This window comes from Saimiri boliviensis, chromosome 2 (assembly GCF_048565385.1).
Source record: "Saimiri boliviensis isolate mSaiBol1 chromosome 2, mSaiBol1.pri, whole genome shotgun sequence".
Lineage (NCBI taxonomy): Eukaryota > Metazoa > Chordata > Mammalia > Primates > Cebidae > Saimiri > Saimiri boliviensis.
Genome location: NC_133450.1, coordinates 52,531,956 through 52,559,511, shown reverse-complemented (window position 1 = coordinate 52,559,511; position 27,556 = coordinate 52,531,956). Strand labels below are relative to the sequence as shown.

Here is a 27,556-nt window from a genome sequence, read left to right as displayed (position 1 = left end):
AACATTAAGAGTAGACACAAATGATGTAAACTAGATGAAAAGAGGCTCAGAAGAGAGGCCAAGTACTGCAGTGACAAAGCAGTAGAGATGAAAGAAGTCATGGCCTTGACAAGAGTACTTGCAGGAAAATGGCTGAATTGAAAGAGAGACTGACTGCAGTGAATCAGAGAGTAAAAGATAATGTTAAGGAGGTAGAGACTGTGAACACAAAGCGATTTGATAGTGAAGGGAAGCAGCATGGAAAGAGAAGAAATAGAGTGGGATATAGGGTGAGTGAACACTAGATTTACAAGTGGTAGAACACTGGAATTTCAAGTTAGTTTGTATGTAGCCAAAAAGTTTGAGTAATTAGATCCATTTTTCATTTCTATTTTCTGATTCATTTTCATTTTTTATTTTCAGATTCAATTAACACTACTATATTTTGTACCTACCACAATATAGTAGTATAGAAGTTAAGAACTTGAGGGTGCCCCATAGAATTGCGGAAAAGTTTGTTGTAGTAGATAAATGAGTTGTAATATATATAAAGGGCCTGTTATGTGGTGGTGGTGATGATGATGATGATGATAATGATGATGATGATAACTAATAGTTTTTGAGTGTGCATAGTTACCAGGGTACTTTGTATACTTTACATGCCTTCTTTCATCCAGTCTTCTCATTGTAGATGAGGAAACTAGACTTCAGATAGAGTGAGTGATTGGCTCAAGAAAACACAGCTAATAAGTGACAGAGCCAAGACTTTAATTCTTTGCCCTATAACTTGCATTATCTTATAAGGACTTTAAAATTATACCTTCTAGGCCGGGGCGTGGCTCACGCCTGTAATCCTAGCACTTGGGAGGCCAAGGCAGGTGAATCACCTGAAGTCAGGAGTTCAAGACCAGCCTGGCCAATATGGTGAAACCCCATCTCCACAAAAGGACAAAATTTAGCTGGGCATGATGGGAGGTACTTGTAATCCCAGCTAGTCAGGAGGCTGAGGCAGGAGAATCACTTAAACCCAGAAGGCAGGAGTTGCAGTGAGCCGAGATCACGCTGCTGCACTCCAGCCTGGGAGACACAATGAGACCCTGTCTCAAAAATATATATGTATATATACTTTCTAAAGGGGAGTTAATTTTCTAGTGATACAAATATTTTCTATATTAAATAGCTCAATATTCTGTTTCTAAAACATATTTTTATGGAAAACATACCGGGCTGTTGATACATATAGCTTTCAATGCCCCAATTCTTTCACGTTCTAAATTATGGTTAATTTTAAAGCATGTATTTGATTTAGAATAATGAAATCTTTATATATATATAAGTCAGTGCTCTTTAGAAATGTTAATTTATTCAGCGAAATATGTTTATCATTTCTTTAAATGTCCTTGCAAATTTTAGTGTTCTTTAATATAGATGATATTTAATAACATACTTATGTTTCCCTTTTTCATTTTAAAGGAAAACATCGTAAAACAGGAAGAGATGTAGCTATTAAAATCATTGACAAATTAAGATTTCCAACAAAACAAGAGAGCCAGCTTCGTAATGAGGTTGCAATTCTACAGGTACTTCTTTGGTTCTCATTTTGTGGGGAGCGTATAAAAATCCCTCATCCTTTACTTCTGTAAAACAAAGAAATTTTCTCTAAAAACCCGTGGCATAAATATTTGGAACACTTTAAAATAATTGAAATGGCAGATCAAGTATCAGAACTACTGCCTGAATAGTATCTCTCCTGAGTCTAGACAGCAGTTGTTCTTTTTTATGTATTTAATTCTAGGTTTTAATATATAATTAATATTCATTAAATGGGTAATGTTTCAGCATTTGTTCATAGTGGACATGCTGAGACCACTTTATTTTACATTACAAATGACCTTGCCTTTATAAACATGTCTTCTTTATGCTGTGATAATTATATGAATTGGGTTTGTAACTGTCAGCATATCAGTTACGGGAGTAAGATATGTCTGAGAAGCAGATCATCTTGATTTTATTAATGTCCTCTTTGTCTCTCATTGTAAGCCTTTCATTTGACATCAAGCATGTCACTTAACTTCTCTCATTAATAATAGTCCCTTTTTCAAACCAGAATTTGATGATAAAATGTATTACGTGATAAAGACATAATTTTTGTAACCGTTAAAAATATTTTTGCAGACCAAAGGGAAATAGAGCAGTTGTTTGCTAAATGCAGTCATCATGGCTATCTAGTATACTCAATTGTGATTATTGATAAATGCCTATTTATCAATGGCATTTGATATGGACTCACTATGTTCTCGGCTTACATGGGGAAGAAAAGAATCATAGATGTGAACATACCAATTAATGGATTAATGGCTTACTGTTTGCTAATGAGTTATGAACAACTGCCATCATTTTTTACTCTCATGCAAGCACGTCATAATTTCTAATTCCCAATTTTAATGGACAGTTTTTTTAGCAAAACAAAACATTGCATTCTTCATTTATAGTTTCATTTAACTGCCATTTATTGAGTTTCATAAGATAAAAAGTTGAAAGATAATGATTTTTGCCCTAAAGGAGCTCATGTATACAGCTGCTGTACATAGAAAAATAACATAGACTTTTCTGGGACTTAGAATTTCTAAAGATAATGTTTCTGTGCCTTTAGACAACTGATGTAATACAGAGGACTTGCTACGTTCTCTGCTTACATGGAGAAGAAAAGAAACATAGATGTGAACATACCAATTAATGGTTTAATGGCTTAGTGTTTGCAAATGAGTTACAAACAACTGGCAATATTGAGCTGCAGATGACATCTGAAACTCTAGTAAATGACATCTTCCCTAACCTGGCCCTTGCACTTCCAATCTCCACCTCACTGTGGTCTCCTGAAGGAAGATACTTTTGCAGGGAAGGAATCTCCAGAGTTAGCATGTGTACAGGAGATGTTTATTCTTCTTTACAAGATAGGAGAAGAGATCTACATGGTTAACATGGTTACAACTTTCTATATTTTACTGCAATTGCAGAAAACTGACTAGATGTTGGAGTTCTAAGTTTGTGTCGAGGCATCTTAATTGACTTTCCCCAAGTCTCTCAACACAGTATCAGCTACTGACTCGAGAGGTAAAGAAATAAAATACAGCCGGGCATGGTGGCTCATGCCTGTAACCTCAACACTTTGGGAGGCTTAGGTGCGCAGATCACCTCAGGTCAAGAGTTTGAGACCAGCCTGGCCAACATGGTAAAACCCCATCTGTACTAAAAATACAAAAATTAGCCAGGTGTGGTGCCAGGCACCTGTAATCCCAGCTACTTGGGAGTCTGAGGCAGGAGAATCACTTGAACCTGCAAGGGGGGAATTGCCGTAAGCCATGATTGTGCCATTGCACCCTAGGCTGGGTAACAGAATGAGACTCTGTTTCAAAAAAAAGAAAAAGAAAAGAAAGGAAAATAAAATACAGCTGAGTATAAACTACCTTCCAATTTCTCTTTTAAAAGAGGTCCCCAGTCCCTGGGCCGTGGACCTGTACCTGTACGTGGCCTGTTAGGAATTAGGCTACACAGCAGGAGGTGTGCAGTGGGCAAGACAGCATGACTGCCTGAGTTCTGCCTCCTGTCAGATCAGCAGCAGCTTTAGATTCTCATAGGAGTGTGAACCCTATTGTGAACTGTGTAAGACAGAGATCTGGTTGTGCACTCCTTATGAGAATTTAATGCCCACCCCCCCCCCCATGCTGTCCTGGAAAAATTGTCTTCCACTAAACCCATTCCTGTTGCCAAAAGGGTTGGGGACCATTGTTCTAAAATATTAAATGCAGGCAACAACTCAGATGCAGTAAATACACATTTGGAAAAGCTTCATTATAATAAGGTTTTCTGAAGAGTTTAGTTAGGTTGAGAGTCCAGTTCTGTTCCTGGAGCACATGAAAAAGTCAAACATCACTGATAAGTCTCCATTAATTATACTCAACCCCACTACCCCTAACCATTCTTTGCTTCTTTCATCAAACTAGTGTTTATTGAGTACATATCATGAGCAAAGCAGTGTTGTAGGTCCAGTAGATATAGCATGGACAGAGGCACACTGATTTTTGCTGTCATGGGTCTTTAAATTATATCACTCAGCTATATTCAGGTATGCTCAGTTGAATATTTGCGACATATTTATGCACTGAATTTTCATTCACATAACCTGTACAATGGGTCATTTCTAGACTTGGTTTAATTATATACAGACACTAGGTTCAGTAGTTCATACTTTCTTATAAAACTGCCAATTATTTTAAAATATGTTCATCAAGAATAGAAAATTAATCATGTTCCCCAAATGAAAATAAACAAACCAAAAGAAAAGACAAGAAAGAAGGAAACCATTTTGAGCTCCTTTAACCATTGTCAGAATGATAGTAATTCAGTATAAAAAGATGGTGATGTTCAAGCTCGCCTACTTTGAATCCTTGCTCAATTATCACTCTTTACAGATACATGAGTACTACTCTAACTCCCTATTTAAAATTGCAGTCCAAACCCCCTTCTCCGTACTTCTCTCACCCTGATCTGTTTTCTTCTCTATAGCACTTATAACTTTCTATCCTGCTATTTCATTGTATTTATTATATTTGTTGCAAGTTCTTCTCACTAGTCCCAACCCTGGCCCTACCACAAAATACACACTTCAGGAGGACCATTATTTGTTTACTAATGTATCGCCACCTCCAGAAATCATTCCTGGTGTATATTAGCTGCTTAATAAATTTTTGTTGTATTAATTAATTAAAGTTGTACAGAAACACCATCTTATCATATAAGGTGACATCCATAGTATCCAACCAAGTAGCAAAAGGCTGGTTAGTTAAAAAGGATTATGTGTGTTTGCTCTGCAGAAACCTTCATTGTGTCATTTTATATTTATTATTAAAAGAAGAGCTCACCATCTTGAACCTGAAGAGACAAAATAGTAATGAGGATGGGAGTGGGGGTTGGCATTTCAACTCGCTAACTCTCATATGTTCAAAAAAAGTACCATGATTGAAGTCAATTGAATGAAGAGGAAGATTTTCTTTTTCTTTTATTTCTTGAGAAATAAAACTCTATTCCTCTGCAGGTAAAAGTAATATACGGAAGCACTTGGTATCTTCTAAGCCATGGTCCTCTAGCTTATAGAAGCTGGTGCCATAGTAGAGCCAAACAAGTTTTGCCCTCCCCCTTCCTCCTTCTCATTCTCCAGAGGATACCATGTGGGTGGAAATGCTGATGGGACAAAATCCTTCTCATTCAGCAATGCTAGGTCTTCAGATCAAATTTCAATTTGTTTCTGTTTTTGTGAAAAAGCACCTGAGTTTATAGAAGACTTCAAAGTCGTGTGAATAGGGAATGTGAGAAAAGGTAGAGTTCTTCTTTTTCTCCCCCATTTCATTTTCTGTCTATAACTTAGGCAAAGGCTTTCTGATTTAATCATTAGAAAACTAAGCTCTTTAGATACTTTTGAATGATTGAAGATAAAGCAAGTCTAAGTCTTATGACATATCATTTATATCTCATACCATTTGGAATAATTCTATTTTTATTATCTGTAAATACTTCATTATTATTATGTTTCAGAATGGTGTTAATTAATGTAGTTATCGGTCAGGCACACTGGCTCACTCCTGTAATCCTAACACTTTGTTTGGAGGAGGCAGGTGGATCACCTTCGGGCAGGAGTTTGAGGACAGCCTGGCCAACACAGTGAAACTCCATCTCTATTAAAAATGCAAAAATCAGCTAGGTGTGGTGGTGCACACCTGTAGTCCCAGCTACTCAGGAGGCTGAGACAGGAGAATCACTTGAACCATCAGGGAGGCAGAGGTTGCAGTGAGCCAAGATTGTGCCATTGCACTCCAGCCTGGATGACAGGATGAGACTCCTCTAAAATAATAATAATGTAGATAATAAACTTACTTCATAATTCCCATCATTCCATTTATATTATTTTTGAATTTTCTGTTTATTCATGTCAAGATCAAAGTGAAAGGATGTAGCAGTGATCTATTATCATACCACTGTACTCCAGCCTGGGCAACAGAGTGGGACCCTGTCTCCTAGAAAAAAAAAAACAAAAATGCTACAACAAAATGTGATCTTGATTTGTCTAGGCTGCCTCTCATAGCTATAGTCCAGTCTCTCTCACGCTTCAAATTTGTGCTCTACTCCTCTTTGCCTTTCTTGTTTATAAATTCCCCTCTTGTCTTTGATTTCTGCACCTGTCTTAAAGAAAATACATGACAATACATGCCTTTTTTTTTTTTTGCCATACCCTTGATTTCTAAGGCACACTTGTTCCCTTTTAAATCTCTCTCCTCATTTCATCCCTGTACTTACCAGATCCAATTTTTCCTTCCTTGCTAGCTCTCTGTCTTCCTATACTTCTCCCTCCTTTTATCTAAATGATTTACACACATTTGAAGCTCATTCCCAGAGTGAGGCCATCCATTTTGAGAGAGTCACCTGTCATCTCTTAGGCCATTCCTTAATATAGCTGTTGAAGTCCAGTCATCGACAGCATCTCAGTCTGACACTTCTATCCTTAGGACACCTCCTTCTTGCTGTGCTGCCCCCATCCCAGACTAACCAGCTGAAAGCCAAACACGTAATCTTAATGTTTTTCCCCACAAGACACTCTCTCGCTTTGTGTATTTTGCTATCATTCTTTCAATTTCTTAGGCAAGAACTCTTCCTTCAGTTAATGAAAATATTAAGTCATTCGGCAGTATTTGTGAAGCACTTCATTTTTACAAAGTGATTTGCTGGACCTTTGGCCGTATGAACATGAATAAAACACTTTACAATGTTTATCATCTATTTGGACTGTCAGATACAAGGAGTTAGAAGTCAGAATACCTGTGAAGGCCAGTGAGGAAGTCATGCATTACCACATTTCCAGGGCGTTGGAATCAGGGAGAGCTTCGAAGAGAAGCACAGCATTGGTGAAACCTGGAAATATTCAAAGCTTTTCATAGCCAGAGAAACAGTTGGAAAGGGTCGATCAACAACCTTAACAGCATAAACAGTTTTTGAAAAATGAGCAGAAAACTTTGGATTACTTTAGAAGAGTGATCCTCAACATTTTTCTTCATGTGCTCTCAAAAAGAATTCTGAAAACTTTTTACTTCCTTGTGTATTTTTAAGTTGATATTTAGAACTATTTTGTCAAAAATTGTTTCAATTTTCTAGTGTATGAAAAATATTGGTAGTTGGTAATAAAGCTGTTATATCATGCCTTTAAATGTATCCATTAGAATTTAAATATTACAAGCCAGGCGCGGTGGCTCAAGCCTGTAATCCCAGCACTTTGGGAGGCTGAGGTGGGTGGATCACGAGGTCAAGAGATCGAGACCATCCTGGTCAACATGGTGAAACCCCGTCTCTACTAAAAATACAAAAAACTAGCTGGACATGGTGGCGCGTGCCTGTAATCCCAGCTACTTAGGAGGCTGAGGCAGGAGAATTGCCTGAGCCCAGGAGGTGGAGGTTGCGGTGAGCCGAGATCGCGCCATTGCACTCCAGCCTGGGTAACAAGAGCGAAACTCCGCCTCAAAAAAAAAAAAAAAAGAATTTAAATATTACAGACATTTGATACCCTTTATCAGCTATTTTTTAAAAAACACCAATAGGCTTTTCTTTAATAACAGTACATTTTGCAGCATGCCTTGTTTTCCTTGAACCCATTCCATTTTCCCCACTGAATTGTGTTTTTATACTTTAAAGTCTTTTCTTGCTCTACTTTCATAATTCTTTGCAATAAAAATATATGTATAGCAGCCATGTGCAGTGGCTTGGGCCCATAATCCTAGCACTTTGGCAAGCTGAGACAGGTGGATTGCCTGAGCTCAGGAGTTCCAGACCAGCCTGGGCAACATGGCTAAAACCCGCCTCTACTAAAAACACACACACAAAATTAGCTGGGCCTGGTGGCGCATGTATGTAGTCCCGGCTACTCAGGAGGCTGACACAGGAGAACCTTGGAGGCAGAGGCTGCAGTGAGCCAAGATCACGCCACTGCACTCCAGCCTGGACGGCAGAGCGGGACTCTGTCTCAAAAAAAGAAACTGTGTATTTTTAAATTTCTTGACAGCAACATTTTAAATGTTTAAAATATTGTCCTGGATTAATTTATTATTATAACTATTGTTAGTTATTACTTATATAACTGTATAGATGTTATTCAGTAAGATAAATATTCTGTAAATCTTTATGCTTGTATAACATAAAAATTGAAATGCTACTGGAAATACATTAATTAATGAAATTGATTTTTAAATTTAGTTTATAAATTGGTGAGTGAATATTACTTATTGCTCAAGTGAGATAGGGTTCAGAAATAATTTTACTCCTTTTTTAAAAAGGTAGGAGCTTAGTTGTAAGCAAAAAAATAACCTCAGTCATTTATATTTCTCTTCAGAGGTTTATTTTAATTCTCCCTCTGTTTATAAATCCATTAAATCCTTCTTTATTGTTGAGAGCATGTATTAGAAACTAAGTTGCAAAAGAATTGATTTCCAATTCATTAGGGTCATTCACTTCATACCAACACAGTATATCAAATTTTCCCATTATTGTTCTCCCCATGGAAGAAAGTATTTTTCTCCCATGGCAAAGCGCCCTAGTGATATTTGGAATATATGGCATGCATCCCTTCCTTTTAGAAAGCAGGAGAAAAATCATCGTGAAAGCAAACTTGGGGATGGAAAATTTTCAGACCACAGGATATTCTTAGACAAATCTGCATTAGAAGAGTATGTGTGGACTGTTAGGATTCATTCACACATGTGTTATTCAAACTATAATTGTCGAATGCCCAGCATGTTCCACATCATAGGAATACAAATGTAAACAAAATAGATTTTCATAAAACCATCTCTGTGCTCACATATCTCTTAAAACATCTTTTTGCTCTCCAAAAGTATGCCGTCCTTAGTTTGGAGACTCCTTTGTGGGACAAAGCCTGCAGTAAGACCAGGAAATGGGCTTAGTTTGAGTTCATGGAGAACATTTGATATGTTACCAAGTCAGCTGGATTTTATTATGTCTGGGCAATGATAAATTATTGAGAAGTTTTCAAAAAGAAATTGTTATGATCAGATCAGCATTTGTGGATTACATATTACAGAGAAGAACGTTTAAAGGCAAGAAAATTTTTTAAGTGGGGTGGGGCTGAACATGCCTTAGCATAATGTCTGGCCCCTGGAAGGCACTCAGTAAATACTTGTTGAATGAAATATGTAGCCACAACTAAAGGAACCAGGGGATTCAGATTTGCAGGGTGTGCCAGTAAAAGAATAAAGCATTTCTTACCATCATTCTTTTGTGTCTAAAAAACAAGGTAACTTGTCATGATGAAGCAAGATTAAATATATATCTTCTGGACGATCAGGAGTAAGTAGAGAAGAGATAATTATGGTAGAAAAGCAGAGAATAATATTGCTAAGTGTGGGTGGGAAAATGACATTTTTTGGAAACTGGAGACTTCTTTTTAAATCATGAAGAAATCAATTATTTCTCTAGAGAAAAATGTGCAAAATGTGGGTACTTTCTCCTTTAGTGTGCATTGAGATGTTGGTTTATATTTCTGTTTCATCAAATATATTTCTTCAAACATTTTTTTCCTTGCATTTTATTACCTGAAGAATTTTTATGAAATTGTTTCTATAGGCAAGATATGTTTTAGCGCCCTAAGGAAGTCTTATTGTCTGTTGTATGTTCCAAAAATAAAGTGTAGATTATGTATATATGTCTAAAATACAGGAAAAAATAAAACAACTATTATAAGAAAAGGAAAATTAATTTAGAAAATTTTCCAAATATTCATCTGTTAGAAGTTAATTCATAGTGAAAAGTTAGTGTCAAAAGTCCAGGTTTCAAGTAAAAATTTTCCATTTTTTAGTAAATCTCTTTCAACTTTAGTTTTCTTAACTATGCATTAGAAATCATGCTGACTTGTTCTGTTTCCTTCATAGGAGTGTCTTGGGGACTAAATTAAATACTATAGAAAGCATTTTAAAAATCGTTATTTCCCAACATATTTTTCAAAGAATCCTAGTCTTTTGAGCTCCTTCATAGAAGAGGTGATAATACATTTTTTCATCAAGAAAATTTGGAAAACGTTGTCTATGTACTGTATCCAGGTCATTCACGTCTTAGAAGTAAAAGCAGCCTTTTACTTATTAACAATTCTGAGAAATCCCATAATTGAAAACTAGTTTAATTTTGAGAGTATGTCAGTTAAACTCATTTTGCCACAGAATGTTATACAGATGTAAGATATTACCATTTGACTTTTTGCCCATAATATTCTGTCTTCTAACCTTGTCAAGTAGACCCTACATGCTCACTTCAGTTCCCATTATGTGGTATGTAATACGTCCAAAGAATTATGTGTCTGCACACATTAGTTAACATCATCATGGAATATTATGCTTTTTGGTGTGCTGACATCTAAATATAGAAGCTGTACTATAGTAATAGGATTTGTTTAAAAATTACACTTAAAATCCAATGTTACTGTTTCCAGCCAGGTAGATTAACAGTAAATAAAGTTTTCCAGATGTGTCTTCATTTCCAGAGATTTGATGCCAAATAGAAGAAAAATCGGGGATATTTGCTCCATTTTTCAATTTGTAATAATTCATACTTTTTTTTTTAGATGAAATTTTGCTCTCATTGCCTAGGGTGGAGCTCAGTGGTGCAATCTCAGCTCACTTCAACCTCTGCCTTCCGGGATCAAGTGATTCTCCTGCCTTAGCCTCCCGAGTAGCTGCAATTACAGGTGCCTGCCACCATGCCCAGCTAATTTTTGTATATTTAGTAGAGATGGGGTTTCACTGTGTTGACAAGGCTTGTCTTGAACTCTTGACCTCAGGTGATCCACGTGCCTTGGCCTCCCAAAGTGCTGGGATTACAGGTGTAAGCCACCGTGCCTGGCCCAATAATTCACACTTTCAATCTTGTTTTTCTCCTAAACACAAATCCAATAATGGTATGAAGGGAAGGGGGTCATATTTGGAGAATGCAATGTTTATTAATACCAATTTTTTAAAAAAGGTATTGGTTAGTCATTAATTTTCTTTTTTTGTGGCCTTTCTTTGCTGGTTCTCCAACATGACACTCTTTTGACCTTGGTAGGGAGTTAGAAGGTGGGCACTAGGAGGCATGCGTACGAGATCTTTGCTTTGTGAGTCTCTCAAGTTCTCACTTCCCCCACCCCCTAAAATTACATTATCAGATTCAAACATATATAAGCATTAATACCCAGATGGTGGGCTTAGGGCATCTAGATTTTGTTGGGTTTGTTTTATTTAAAGAGATATTTTTATTTAAAGAGATTTTATTTTGTTTTGTTTAAAGGGGTTTTTTGGTTTTTTTGTTTGTTTGTTTTATCTAAAGATATTTTTAAAAGACTTTATTTTTTAGAGCAATTTTAGTGTCACAGCAAAATTAAGAAGAAGATACAGTGATTCCCATATACACCTTGCCCTCATGCGTGTGTAGCCTTCCCCCCCATGAATATCTCCCACCACAGTGGTACATTTGTTCCAGTGGATGAACCTACCTTAACACATCATAATTACCTAAAGTCCATAGTACACATCGTGGTTACATCATGGATGTTGAACATTCCATGGCCTTGGACAAATGTATGATTACATATATCCACCATTATAGTATCATACAGAGTATTTTCATGGCCTAAAAAATCCTCTGCGCTTCACATATTCAACCATTATCTAGCCCAACCCCTGGCAGCCAGTGATCTTTTTATTGTCAACATAGTTTTCTCTTGTTTTATTTTCCAGAATGTCACATAGCTGGAACGACATAGTATGTAGCCTTTTCAGATTGCTTTCTTTCACTTAGTAATATACATTTAAGTTTTCCCCATGTTTTTTTTTTCATGGCTGGAAAGTTCAGTTTTTTGGGGGACTAATATTCCTTTGTCTGGACATACCACAGTTTGTCCATTCACCTACTGAAAGACAGGTTGGTTGCTTCCAAGTTTTGGCAATTATAAATTAAGCTCCTATAAGTATCTCTGCAGGTATCTGTGTGAACATAAATTTTAAACTTATTTGGGAAAATACCGAGAAGTATGGTAGTATATTAAGTATATGTTTGGTTTTGTAGGAAACTACTAAATTGTCTCCCAAAGTTGCTGTGTCATTTTGTATTCCCACCGGCAATGAAATAAAGTTCTTTGTTATTCCGCATCCTTGCTAGCATTTGGCCTTGTCGGAATTCCAGATTTTGGCAATTCTAATAGGTGTGTAATGATATCTTACTGGTATTTTAATTTGCATTTTCCTGACGTGTGGTATTGAGCAACTTTTCATATACTTATTTTCCATCTGCCTGTCTTCTTTGGTGAGGGATCTGTTAAGGTTTTTGGCCCATTTTTTAATCTGGCTGTTTGTTTTCTTGTTGTGTTTTCATAGTTCTTTGTATATTTTAGATAATATTTCCAAATCACATTTGTCTTTTGCAAATATTTTCTCCCAGTCTGTGGCTTTTTTTTTTTCTCATTTTCTTGATAGGTTTTGTTTTTAAAATTTTCCATTCATCTTTTCTGAAGGATGCCTGGTGATAGGTAGAAAATGTCAAATATTTTTATATTATTTCTATGTGGAAAAGTCAAAAAAGGCTAGAAAAAAATGAAAGATGATGGAAGAGTATTTATAAGTGTTGCTTTCTGCAAACTCCTCTCACCCCTCTACATTTAGCTACTTGTCCTTTTATAGGGAAAAGAGAGGACTCATTATATTTATCATGTGTCTGCAGCAATCCTGGATCTAAATCTAGATTGAATCATTTCTAGAATGTATGAAATGAAGAATGACTGTGAGGTATGTGGATAGGTTTATGAATATACATGGATTTTAGCCAGGCATGGTGGCTTATGCCTGTAATCTCAGCACTTCGGGAGGCTGAGGTGGGTGGGTCACTTGAGGCCAGGAGATCGAGACCAACCTGGGCAACATGGTGAAACCCTGTCTGTATTAAAACTACAAAATAATTAGCTATAGGTTCGGTGGCGCCCACCTGTAGTCCCAGCTACTTGGGAGGCTGAGGTGGGAGAATTGCTTGAGCCTGGGAGGCAGAGGTTGCAGTGAATGAAGATTGTGCCACTGCACTTCAGCCTTGCTGACAGACCGAGACTCTGTCTCAAAAAATAAAAATATGTATATATATTTTATACATATTTGTGGATTAAATACACACACACACACACACGAATAGATATGAGTCCTCAAGTGATTTTTTTTTTGCCATACAAACATTGAATTGTTCCTCCCCTCTACCCAACCCTTGGGGCCAGTTTTACTTGATAGAATGCACAGGACTTACAACTAATTTAGGATGAAACAATTGTAATCATACATTGTGCATGATGAGCTAGCCAGCTAAAAGTTGACTCCTTTTCTTGACACGAGTGCACAATATATCTGTTGTCATTAGCAGTTAATAGAGATACTTCAACTTACTTTTTCTTCTAGGAAATTCTGAACTATATTAAACCAAGATAAATCTCTGCAAGTTAGAGGCACAACAAAAGTATAATTATACTCTAGTTCCAATGGACGGTATCAGAAAACAGTTCTTAATAGAAATGATCTGAGAATTTCTGAACTCTCAGAATTCAGTGAGTTAAATTTGATTATGACCTCATTGATATAACAGTCAACAAGTGATACCTGTTCACAAGAAGGTAGATTATTCTGTTTGGTCTTGTTGAAGTCATGCTGTGTGGGTTTATTACTCTGATGGTACATAGGAACATATTAACATTATTTTGTTCTAAGTTAATATCAATATGAATTTCTAAAATGTTGTAGATGAAATTTCTCAAAGCATGCTACCCACCAAAAGATAATTACTGAAGAAAGAGCCTGTTTTAATTGTAAACTTTTTGCCAACAAAGATGAAATGGGGACGTGTTCATAGGCAATGACCAAATGATCTCTGTTCTCACTTAAGATCAGTAGAACTTTCATGTGATACAATACACAGCCTTTCCCTTATTGCTCTCAAGTTGAAGCACCACTATCATCACTGAAGTCTGAAAACACAGCAAGGTGCCTCATGATGGGAAATAATTATGTTATTATAGTAAAACATCTTCATAAGTAAGTTACAGAGTATCCTGAAAATACCCAAGGGTTGGCAACAAGACAAAAGGGAGAAAGTAAGCATCCTTAAGAAAAATGTGTAATTTGGGCTTCATTTTTTTTTAATTTTCTATGAGAAAAAGCAGCCGACCTTTCCCATTCAATTTCATTCATCTTTCCCTTATATATCAGCATAAGAATAAAATATTTTTATGTTAATATAAAATACTAATGAACTATAATGGTAATTAAGTAAGTTGCACAAGATTACCTGAAATTTTTTTTTCATTCACTAAATGAGGATAAAGCATGAGTATTCTTTTTGTTTTGTTATATTGTCATCTTTTTGTTCTTTAATTTGTATTATTTGAAATTATTACAATTTCCAATAAATTATGAAGCCTTATATGTCTTCATAAATAGATACTGTCTTCCATCTGAAGATACATCCAAAGAAAAAAAGCAAGGTGTGAAAAGTAGATGGATCCAGATTGGCAAAATGGATGCATCCAGATTGACTGATACATGGATGTCTTTATAGTGTTCACTTTGCGTCTGAGTATATTTGAATATGATCATTTATAAATAAATAATATAACTAATAAATATATTTTATTACAGTTGTTTGTGAACACTTTCCCTCAGTTCCAAAGGACAAAGACTTCATATTTCTGCTCTAGAATTGAGGAATGTGTTAGGCAGACCAAATAGTGGAGGCTTTGTATGGTGTGGTTGGTGGAATGCCCCCCAGCACACCCACTCCCCACCAAAGATGTCTGCACTCTCATCTCTGGCACCAATAAATATGTTACCTTAGGTGTCAAAAGGAACTCTACAGGTATAATTAAGGTTTCAGACCTTAAAATAGGAAGAGTCATTTGGATTATTCAGGTGTGCTCAATCTAGTCACATGAGCCCCTAAAAGTAGAGCACCTTCTCCAGCTGGAAGCCGAAGAGATGCAGCGAAAGGAGTCACGAAGATTTGAAGTGTGAGAAGGACTCAACACACAGCAGCTGGTTAGATGTGGGGAGCAACGTCATGAGGAATTCAGGCAGCTTCAGGGAGCTGAGAGAGACACTTAGCTCACAGCCAGCAAGGAAACAGGGACCTCACCCCTGCAGCCCAAATAACTGGATTCTGTCAATAACCTGAATGAGCTTGGAAGCGGTTCTCCCTCAGAGCCTCCAGATAAGAGAGCAGCTTGCCAACAACTTGATTTCTGTTTATGAAACCCAGACCAGAGAAAGCAGCTGAGCTCACCAGACTTCTGACCTGCAGAACTGTGAGATAATAAATTTGTTGCTTAAAAAAACACACATATAGTAAGGGGAAAGATGGGGACTGACTAACTAAAAGGTGTAGGTCTGTGGCATTTCATACTTAATCTGATAGAGCCTCTGTTGGGTGAAATGTTGAAGGAGGTTTTTTCTCTGTGCCCGACTGTAACTTTCAGTTATCAAACTAAAGAGGGACATTTAACCCAAATCATTTTTAAATGCCATAAAATTTACCCAGTAGTAGTAACTAACCCTAACTATGTGCCAGGCATAATTCCAAGTATTTTGTTACATTAAATAATAAGACCTGACTTTGTTATGAGTTGACACATTATTATCATCCCATTTTACGAAAGAATTGGAAGCACCTCAGAGAGTTTAGATAACTCACCGGAAGGCAGAAGCTGGGAAGAGGCAGAGCTGGAATTCAAACTCAGGCCATCTGGTCTGTCTTCAGATAACTTGCTCCTGAAATTAAGCTCCAGGTTTCCAGGCTTTCCTTGTAGTCATACCTGTTCTGGGTTAAATAAAAAAAATAAGAGGAGTTGAAAGACCTTTTCTAAGTAAGAGAAAAAAGAGGTATGGTGATCATTATCATTTGAATAGCCATTTTCAATTCTTTATTCTCATCCTCAGGACCAGGATGGAATCATAATAAGGTTTTCACAATGTAAAGGAGGGTTGGCATGGAGGGAAGGGATTATCCTGACTGTGCTGCTACTTTGCTTACCTCTTGCTGGTAACTGTTTCCTGTGGCTTTTGAGAATGATCTGAATCTCGAGTATCTCCTTATTAAGAGCTACGTATAAAATCAATACCAGTCTCCTGGATAGGAAAATCATGTTTCTTCTCATCAAAGGTGTTGAAATCTTTACAAAAACTCTGATCAAAACTGGTAGATTTTGAGAGGTTGTACCTGGAAAGTAGAAGAGACTATCTTTGTCATATCCTTGGGCCTAGGGAAATCATTGCAACTCATCAGCAGTGGCATCTCTGAGAGTCACATCCATATTACTAGTATTTATCATAAAAGTCATTACTGGCCAGGTGCAGTGGCTCATTCCTGTAATCCCAGCACTTTGGGAGGCTGAGGCCAGCAGATCACTTGAGGTCAGGAGTTGGTGACCAGCCTGGTCAACATGGTGAAACCCTGTCTCCACCAAAAATACAAAAATTAGCCAGGCATGTGGTGAGCACCTATATTTGCAGCTATTCAGGAGACTGAGGCAGGAGAATCGCTTGAACCCAGGACAGGGAGGCTGCAGTGAGCTAAGATTGCACTAGTGCACTCCAGCCTGGGCAACAGAGTAAGAATCTGTCTCAAAAAAAGAAAAAAAAAAAGTAATTACTAATGATCATATTTGTCGTCAGAATCCTGAAATTTCCTACTAACAGATTTAAGGGAACTCAATTAAAAAGTCATGTACTGTATTTTTTTCTGGAGAGGCTATTACTATGTATAATATTTGATGCAAAATGTATTGTCACTAAATATGTCAAAAATGTACTAGCATATCTAAAAGCTATAAATATCTTAAAGAATAGTATTCACGTAATGAAAAGTAAGTAGAAATAGTGAGTCTTCATCTTTCAATCAAATTTAACAAACTTGTGTTGAATATTTAGTATGTACCAGGCACTAGAATTACATTGACTAAGAATACCAAATGATAAATTATAGCCCTTGTAGAGCTTGTAGTCTTGTAAGTAAAACAAATAGGTCTCCCAATAACTAAATATATAGGATAAGTGTTATGAACGGGATTTACACCAAAGACTCTGAGAGTAGAGAGACGTCCAAGACAGACTGGGAGAGTCCATGAAAGCTACCTGACAACTGAATATTCACAGTAAGCAAATGTTAGTGTTCAGGCTGCAGGGTAATATGTATGAAAGCACAGAAAGGAGAGAGTGGCTTGTTATAAAAATGGCTTTAGGGTGGCAGTAAAAAGTGGCTATTTGGGTGAAGAAAAGAAGAAACTGGAGAAATACTTAAGCAGAAGGAGAAAAGGGAGCTGATTTTGAAGGGTTTCATGTGCCTTACTAAGGGTAGACACCTTATCCAGAAGTTAGTGGTGTTTCACTTGTCAGCTTGAAGCAAGATGGTAGCATCAGAATCACCTTTGGGAAGATCACAGTGGCAGCCTTTTGAAGAATGGGTTGGAGAACAAGACCTAAGGCAAGATCAGTTGGGATGCTGTGGCATATCCCTTGGAAAGAGGTGAGGGCTCAAACCAAGGCAGTAATGGTGAGGAGGAAGGTAAGGGGTCAGTGTGAGAGATGAAGGAGCTGGACTCTATTAATAGAGACCAGTGGGTTGGAAATGAAAGAGAAGTTATCATTTAGGATGAGGTCAAGGTTTCTAACCTAGGTGATTCACCATTCACCAAGCGAAGAAACAGAAGAATAAGTTTGGGTGGAAAGACACTAATTTCATTGTTGAACCTCTTTCATTTAAGTGAACATACCCAAAAGACAACTGAATATAAGATTGTGGAATTTAGGAGAGCTTGCCTGATCAATTTGGTAATTATCTTGTAACAAGTACCTTTATGATTGTCTGTTCTCTGCCAAATGACTTTTTAGTCTCTATCAGGTAAGTGTAGTCTATTTCCCCTTAAGAAGGCATTAAAGGATTGTGGTTTCTAAGACCATGACATGAAGCATAAATTGTAAGAGACCGTAATTAGAAAATGGATAAGAAGGTGTGCTCTTCTCTTGACCCTGGCAAACTGGCAGGAATGAAAGTCAACAAGGCCACTGCTACAGTACTGTACCTCATGCCCCCACCTGTAGTATTGTATAATGGAATATTCTTCCTTCTGGTTTGTATGCCATTTAGAATTTAGATCCTAGGCTTATCACTTTTGTATTTAGTTTATCTATCTCACTATGAACTAAATCAGTTTGGTCTTTGACAGAAAATTAGGCCAAGCACAGCAGCTCATACCTGTAATCCTAGCACTTTGGGAGGCCGAGGTGGGCGGATCACGTGGTCAGGAGTTTGAGACCAGCCTGGCCAACATGATGAAACCCTATCTCTATTAAAAATACAAAAATTAGCCAGGCATGGTGGCTGGCGCCTGTAATGCCAGCTACTGGAGAGGCTGAGGCAGGAGAATCGCTTGAACCCAGGAGGCAGAAGTTGCAGTGAACCATGCCCACACCATTGCATTCCAGCCTGGAAGACAGAGCGAGACTCTGTCTCAAGAAAAGAAAAGAAAAAATTAGGGATCCCCATATTAAAGCTGAATTGCTCCTAAAGACCTGTTTAAAAGATAGGTTGAATGAATCTAATTCTTCTCTTTCCTATCTCTCATATGTTTGAGTAGAATAATCCTAAAGGTAGAAGGTGGAAACTGCATATATAGAATGAATTATAAACTCTAGATTTACAATAAAGCAACAATGTTAGACTTAAAACAATATTAGTACTTAGATATCAATATCAAAGAATGTCCTTTAACACAAATCAAAAAATATAAATGAGAATGTATGTATAAACAAAAAATTAGAATTAGTTCTTTATTTTCTTGAGATATTACATTTATAAAAGCATTTGCTTCTAGTGATTTTTCATTGATTATATACACATTTTCTAGGCAACGTGGGTCAGGAGAGTTTTTGTCTTGATCTACAAATGATATTTCCTCCCAGGCTTTGAAACAACTTATATTCACCCCATGGATATGTCATCAATCTGTTATGTGTGAATGGACACTATTTTTTCCTGTACTTGGCCAAATGTTTCATTTCCTGAAAATTAAATTACTTAAATGCAACAAACAGATGGCCAGAGAGTCCTGTAGTAGCTTGTTCTGCCATGAAATTTATCTGCATTTCTGTGTAAAGCCTGAGAAGTTGGACAAAAATCTTTTTGCACACTATGCCATAGTTGAGGTTTCAGTCTTCTTGCCATTTTAAAATAATTAATAGTTCTGTTACTTTTGAGATTAGGAGGAAATAGTTAAAAGGCTTTTTCATATTTATATGAAAAATTAAAACTTTATGAAAAGTCACATGGACCACCTTGATTGAATTTATCTTAAAGTCGTACCTAAGGTATTGAGAATAATAGAATAATTACACATGAAAATAGAGAAATAATAGCTAGAACTTTTTTCTTATTTCCAGTCTTCAAATATATTATCTAGGCTAATGACATATTCTTATCTGTACAGTATAAGAAGTTTAACTAAATAACGCATGATCTATATATTCTGTTTTATTTTCTTTTGTTATTATCAAATAAAAACAAGTTTAGTCATTTTTTTCAATGCAAAATAAATACAGTTCATAAGTAAGTATCTATGATGGCCTTGTCTCAACCATATATAAATAAATGTTAAAATATACTTGTTTTATATCAACTATTCAGATAAAGCAAAATCACTTTGCTACTGGGAAGATTTTTTTTAGCTGTCATTCAATACGTACTTCTGTAAAGTATAAATATGCTCATAAGAGAGCAAGGGCCAAGTGAAATGAAGGTACAAGTTTAAACTTTTCTAAGACTTCTTTATATCACTTGTGTATACTTGGCCTTGAGTCTGATGTTTTCATTGAATATGTATTTTTTAAAATCTATATGTCGGCCGGGCGTGGTGGCTCAAGCCTGTAATCCCAGCACTTTGGGAGGCCGAGGCAGGTGGATCACAAGGTCAAGAGATCGAGACCATCCTGGTCAACATGGTGAAACCCCGTCTCTACTAAAAATACAAAAAAAAATTAGCTGGGCATGGCGGCGCGTGCCTGTAATCCCAGCTACTCAGGAGGCTGAGGCAGGAGAATTGCCTGAACCCAGGAGGCGGACGTTGCGGTGAGCCGAGATCGCGCCATTGCACTCCAGCCTGGGTAACAAGAGCGAAACTCCGTCTCAAAAAAAAGAAAAAGAAAAAAAAAAAATCTATATGTCTAACCACATTCAAAGACCTTTATTGGGAAATAACAAAATGTTCTCTTATCCTTTTCATCAAGATGTTATTAGAGGACGTTTACCTTTCAGAGCTGACAATGAACGAGGCACAAAATAGTTGACAATGAACACTCTTAATATTAAATCTGTCCCTTATTTTTGACCTAGAAGATTCTGCGAATACCCCAACTCTGGAAGCAAACATGTATTAAAGTTCTAGCCTCTGGACAGGGGCACCTCATGTCATGTTGTGGAGTAAGAAAAAGGAATAAATTAAGTGAAGGACTTTAGTACCTCTAAGAACTCATGTACTAGCTGGGTGCAGTGGCTCACGCCTATAATCCCAGCACTTTGGGAGGCCAAGGCGGGTGGATCACCTGAGATCAGGAGTTTGAGACCAACCTAGCCAACATGGAGAAACACCATCTCTACTAAAAATACAAAACTAGCTGGGTGTAGTAGCGCAAATCCCAGCTACTCGAGAGGCTGAGGCAGGAAAATTGCTTGAACTCCTTAGGCAGAGGTTGCAGTGAGCTGAGATCGTGCCATTGCACTCCAGCCTGGGCAACAAGAGTGAAACTTCATCGCAAAAAAAAAAAAAAAAAAAAAAAAAAGTAAAACTCATGTACTTAGAGGAATACAGGTAGAGGCACATAATGATTCACATCATTCAGATAATTTAGCTAGGAAGGCTCTCCAGTCATTGTGACTCTCCCCTCTTTTCCAACTTTCAGAGCCTCAGAGCAGCAGAAGCAGCAGGCTGTGCAGCTCCAACACCACTCCTGTTCTCCCTGACCTCCCTGGGCCCCCAAGGTCACTCTCCCTTAATCTTTATCTCTTCTTCATACTAGTTTTTCCTCTGCCTACACAAAGGATACCTACCCTTGCTGTCTACTTTTGTTGGTCTGCCCCTTTCCTATTTGTTGCTTCTGCTTCTCACCCATACTGCAAGGCTTAGCCGTTTAAGGAAGTCAGACTCCTCAGAACACTGTTAAAGTGCTTAAAGTTATATTAAACAGAAAAATAAAAGAATCAATGAAGAAGATACTCAAAGAGGAAAGTGTACTTCCCACATCTCGTAGTAGACTTGTCCTAGAAGAATCATAGCTCTAGACAAACTCTCTCATGGAATCCTTAGAGCTCATGCTATGATTACTGATGAAGAATACAGCTGAGACCTTTGGCAATTCAGAGGCCAGTGGTCTGTGTAGTCATCATGGCTTCTCTAACAGGGGAAGGCATATAAGGCAAAGAAAATGATATGAACAGTGCTATTACATGTTCTGTGGTGCCCACCAAACAAGTGTGTATAGTCATATGAGTCTCCTCCTTAGAATCTGGCCCTCCCATGGTGGTCAAAGCCATCTGGCTATCTGGTCTTATTTGCAGGTAGTCAGGAAAAATAAAGTAAGAGAGCTGATAATATAAGCTTTGTGAACCCCACCCTCTCTCCATCTGCTTCAGCTCTGACCAGGAGAGAGCAACTTGGGAGGTGAGGTCTATCCAAAGTAATCAGATTTGACCAGTTAACAGTACAACCGTTTGAAGAAAAATGACTCTAGCCCTTTAGAGGTAAAAAGCTATTGGGTAGATTTGCAGGCATCTGCTCGGATCACATTCATAATCTTGCAATTCCATGTCTCCATTATGCTGTATGATTTGACCCCAAGGCATCAGAATCAAAGAGACCATCAGATGTCTGAGGCAGAAATCAAAATGGGCAAAGTACGAAAAGGATTCTCTAAGAAACAAGTTATCATCATCGGAGCTCCTGCTAGCCATAGCCTGGCTCTGTCCGTTGATGCCAGCCTTTCCTTGCAAATGGGTAGTGAGAGGACAACTACAATAATGTAGACTCACCCACAAGGCCTTCTGCTGCTCACCACCCAGCATCCATCTGTGAGGTTTCTGAACAGTGAGCCATTTCAGGTTTTAAATTTCATTTTACGTACAATTTTATCACTCACTGAGATTTTCTTTTCTAAAATAAAGAAGCATTTAATTTTTTTCTCTCTTCAGCTGTTAGCACATTTAAGTTAGTTCCTGCTTTTTTTGTTTAGGTAGGTTTTGTTCATGATGATTTTTTTCTTTTCTTGCTCATTGGAATATAAGTGGAATATAATTATTTTTGTGGTGTTCAGATTTGTTGTTGGCAGAGAAAAAAGATAAAGGTCAAATGATCCAAGGCATTTGTTGATGACCCGGAAGAACAATTCAGATTTAAGCATTATTACAAAAGACCATCTAATGCTAAGCGTAATTGTCCTTGACACATGAGGCAATTAATTTGTCAAGTGCAAGGCTGCTTACCACGACTAGTCATTACTTGATTGTGGAAACATAGTAGTCCCTTGGTATCTGTGTGGGATTTGTTCCAGAACCCCCACCCCAGATATCAAAACCCATGCATACCTACATCCCACATTTGATTCTGCAGAACCCACCTGTAGAAAAGTTGGTCTTCCATATCCTCAGGTTTTTGTATCCCATGAACACTGTATTTTCAATCCTCATTTGGTTGTGGATGCATAACCCACAGATACCAAAAGCCAACTGTACTTATTGAAAAATATCCACATGTAAGTGGACCCATGCAGTTCAAATTTGTGTTTCTCAAGGATTAACTATATTTATTGAGTGCTTGAAAATCAAGCAGTTAGGATGGTATACTGGACAAAGCAAAAGCTCTCTCTCTATATATTTTTTGCTGTTTTTATGGTCTTCACTTAGTATAAGAGCTGCTGTCAAAAACTACTGCAGCCTCCAGTAGTGGAGCATTTATAGAACTTTTTGACTAAGGTACTTCATCAATGCACAGCCCAATATACTACTAGTATAAATTTCATCTTTACTACATTAGATTTCTACCAGTTGTATGGAAATAGCCTAGTATGCTTAGTTAGGACAATATGTTTAATATTGGGGATGATCCTAAGAAATTATAGATTTCTCAATATGGTATTCTAATTAAAACCTAATTAGCAATTCACTGTGCTGGAACTTGGATTTTTTACATAGAAGTAATTTCGCTATGCATGGAAAGTAAAGATGTATTTTTTGGAGACGTAAGAATTTCAAAAATACAAGGCAGCACATGTGGAATGTAGAGGTGTTAAAAATCTTAAGTGTGGGTTTCTCTGTAGCTTTAAGCTTGAACAGTTTTGTATAATCAGCAAGCTTGCCAAACAGTATCAAAAAACTCATTTTCTTCAAGTGCTTTATTTATCTTTAATAGAACCTTCATCACCCTGGTGTTGTAAATTTGGAGTGTATGTTTGAGACGCCTGAAAGAGTGTTTGTTGTTATGGAAAAACTCCATGGAGACATGCTGGAGATGATCTTGTCAAGTGAAAAGGGCAGGTTGCCAGAGCACATAACGAAGTTTTTAATTACTCAGGTAAGAAATCAATTAGAGACAGAAAAAAATTTAGTATTTAATATCAAATGTTATCACTGTTTAACTACAGCTTTCTGGCCTTGTTGTTTAGTCCCTACTTCCAGTCTAAACTACACTAGAAAAGGTTGTAGTGGCTTTATTGTGTTATGTGATTTATATCTATATTAATCAGAGTCCATTCATATCTATATTAATCAGTGTACCAAATTAGTAACGTGTTGGCAGGCCCATGTATTCAAACTTTTCACGAAAGTTTTAAATGTATATTGGCTTAGTCTTGGTTCTTTGATAATATTTAAGAATGGGTATCCCTGTTAGATTTCATAGGTCCTTTATCTACATCTGTCTTGGCTGCTGTATGAATACCATCATATGTAATTTTTTCATTGAAATTTCTTTAGAAACCTATGTAAATCCAGCTCATTTCAGTGGTCTTGAATATAAAGAAGTTTGAATGTTCATTGTCAGTTTTTTTTCTTGGCCTCTTAACTGATAGAAGACATTTTGAAATTCATACACTGGAATGAAATTATTTTGGCGATTTTTCTTCTTTATAGATACTCGTGGCTTTGCGGCACCTTCATTTTAAAAATATTGTTCACTGTGACCTCAAACCAGAAAATGTGTTGCTAGCATCAGCTGATCCTTTTCCTCAGGCAAGTATAAAAGCCTCTCTCAGCAAAAAGCCAGTTGACAGCATTGCTAGCTTCCATGTAGCATCTTGTCACCTTCTGTTTTTCCCTTAAAACCTTTACTTGTTTCAAGTGTTTTGTATTCATTTTCATCCATTTGTTACCTCCTTGTATCTTTGGAACTGTGGTCTTGTTAGTTGGGCTTTTTGGTGAAGCCTATCTTAATTATACGCAAATGTGCTTTCTCATTCTGCCTTTTGGCTTTTCCAGAAGTAGCCTGTAGGTGACAACACTTGAGTCCCAGAGATGTTACCAGCTCACTAATGGGCGAGATATTAAACCTCATTGTTGTTCTCAAGGACAAGGGCAAAACTTTTTTTTCTTTCCTCAACTTAGAGAGTGGGAAACCAAATACCTCCACAGGAAACCCTAGATCTGAAATGGCCTGACTGAGGTGGCTGTCCTGCCTTGCTTCCCTAACACCTTCTGGTCCTGCCTACATATGTGCCAGTGCAGTGCTAATTTTGAGGATTATTGTGGATGGCATGACACATCTCTGTACTTATCCTTCACCCTCTACTCATAATAAGCCCTTGAGTGGTCATCACTTTCCTGATTTGCATAATGTTTTCCTGCCTTGTAAACAACAGTACCCACTTCTGAGTACACTTACCTTCATATTTGTCTCTCGGTTTTTGGAGAAGGGAGACTTAATTGTTTTCATTTTTTTATTTTTATTTTTTATTTTTTGAGACAGGGTCTCACTCTGTCACCCCAGGCTGGAGTACAGTGGCACAGTCTCAGCTCACTGTAACCTCTGCCTCCCAGGCTCAATCAATCCTCCCACCTCAGCCTCCCAAATAGCTGGGACTACGGGTGCATACCACCATGCCAGGCTAATTTTTTAATTTTTGGTAGAGATGGGGATCTCACTATGTTGCCTCAGTTGGTCTTGAGCTCCTGTCCTCAAGCAATCCTCCTGCCTCAGCCTCCCAAAGTGCTGGGATTACAGGCATGGACTACTGCACCCTGCCAAGGGAGACTGTTTAGGTGATATTTTTATGAATGAAAACATATTTTGTATCACTACATAAGCCACTGTCTTCAAATACCTAAAATGGAAACTACCTATTTAAGAAATCCATATCATTTACTGTAAAGGGAAAGTATTTAAAGTATTATGGTTGTATCTGGTGAATCTGAACCAAGACATACAGACACACAGTTGTAAACTGAATATTTCTGCAAACCCTTTTATCAACAGGTGAAACTTTGTGATTTTGGTTTTGCCCGGATCATTGGAGAGAAGTCTTTCCGGAGGTCAGTGGTGGGTACCCCAGCTTACCTGGCACCTGAGGTCTTAAGGAACAAGGGCTACAATCGGTCTCTAGATATGTGGTCTGTTGGGGTCATCATCTATGTAAGCCTAAGTGGTACATTCCCATTTAATGAAGATGAAGACATACATGACCAAATTCAGAATGCAGCTTTCATGTATCCACCAAATCCCTGGAAGGAGATCTCTCATGAAGGTAATATCTTCCATTCAAAAATGATGATGATCTAATCCTTATGTGTTTATGTTATTAATTTAAATGAATTTAATTGTAAGTTATTACTTGATAAATGCTCATTGTAAAGTGCCCACCAGAGTGGAGACACAAAGACACAAATTAATTGGGGTGGGACACATATATATAACAGAAATTAGGGATATATATATATATATATATATATATATATATATATATATGAAGTAAGTGAACAACCAGATAGAATGTATTTTGGTACATTTCCTTAGAACTTATAAATATTTATAACTTAATATAATGGTAATAATGAATTATTTGTAAGGGCTTACTTATATGTGCCTGGTTCTGTGTTAAAAACTTTTAAATTATTATCAACACAGGAACGTTATGACATTGATAGTTGATACTTGAATGATCATATTACATGTATTAGTTTACCAAGTTCTTTGTCTACTGATTTTGTTTTTAGCATTAAAATATGTATAATATTTTACTTGGCCATTCCCCTCGAATTTTTAGGTTATGTCTCCATGTTCAGTATTATAACATCTTGATGTATTATTCCTATATTTATCTCTGATAATTTCTTTAGAATAAATTACCTTGACAATGTTGCATTGTTTAAAGCCATATTCTTAATAAGTATTTCATTCCTCTTAAATAAAACACAATTGTTTTAAAAGAAGTTGCAGGGGCTTACAGGACAGAGAAAGTGACTCATTCAGTACTTCGGAAAGGAGTTCCTCAGTTAACATTCATTGGAGTGTATTTAATTCTCATAAAAAATTTCATAAGATAGATGTTATTATTATGGCTATATTTCAAGTGAAAAAACTGAGCAAAAGCAGTGACACCACTGCTCAAAATACAAAGCTAGTGTGTAGCAGGGGCACAGTTCATACCCAGGTTGTCTGAACATACATCCTTTCACCACTAGCCCTACTTCTTTTCTAGTTTAGAGGCAATATCTAGTTCTAGGTTCATTCTGTTTGTTCAAATATTCACCATGTGAAAAGGCTAATACATTTGTAAACCTCACTTATGTGATACCTGTTACTGCATATGTTGGTATAGAAATGGGAAAAGAGTATATAAACTGCCTAGGATAAATTAAGTTCTTAGACTGTTAATGGTATTAAATGGCAACCACTATCCATTATCAGAGCTTTAAGGTACCATTAGCACCAACCTTTAACATCCTCTAATTAGTTGCAAATCATAGGTAGCTGGATATATCTTAAAGGAACCTGTGGCCCACAAAAGAACTATTGTGTGTGCCAAAAGAATATTTAAATATTTGTCATAATTCAACAAAGATGAAAAGTAAAGTGTAATTATGTTTCTTTCCCAGGAGATAGAGTGAAGAGAATTATCAAATAACCTTGTGACCAGTACCCTTGATAGGAAACATTACATCTAAGTAGAGCTAACCATTATGCTTGATACTGCTAATCCAGAAATCCAGTAAAATAACTTGATCCTGTTATCAGAATACAAATCTGCAGTATCACTGAAGCCAACCAGACACTTTCCTGTTGTACAGAAATTGGATGTTGGGAAATAACCTTCATGTTTTTAAACTTTTTTTCTTGGAGTAATGAAACAAATGATGTCCCTCTCTCTGCTTTTGTGAAAATTTGACTTACTATGCAGCTATATAGCCTATTAAGACAAAACCTATTCAGACCAGAAAT

General features: G+C 37.0%; 1 protein-coding gene across 4 annotated transcripts in view; it reads left to right on the top strand.

Moving 5' to 3' along the window:
* Positions 1-27,556, top strand: part of PRKD1 (protein kinase D1) — a 350,894-nt gene that overhangs the window by 303,636 nt on the left and 19,702 nt on the right. For all 4 annotated transcript variants that reach the window (XM_039469407.2, XM_039469406.1, XM_074393281.1 and 1 more), the window contains 4 exons: positions 1,453-1,559; positions 23,537-23,698; positions 24,256-24,354; positions 25,595-25,862. In XM_039469407.2, the coding sequence (XP_039325341.1) occupies positions 1,453-1,559; positions 23,537-23,698; positions 24,256-24,354; positions 25,595-25,862 (636 nt within the window). The remainder of the gene's footprint in view (positions 1-1,452; positions 1,560-23,536; positions 23,699-24,255; positions 24,355-25,594; positions 25,863-27,556) is intronic.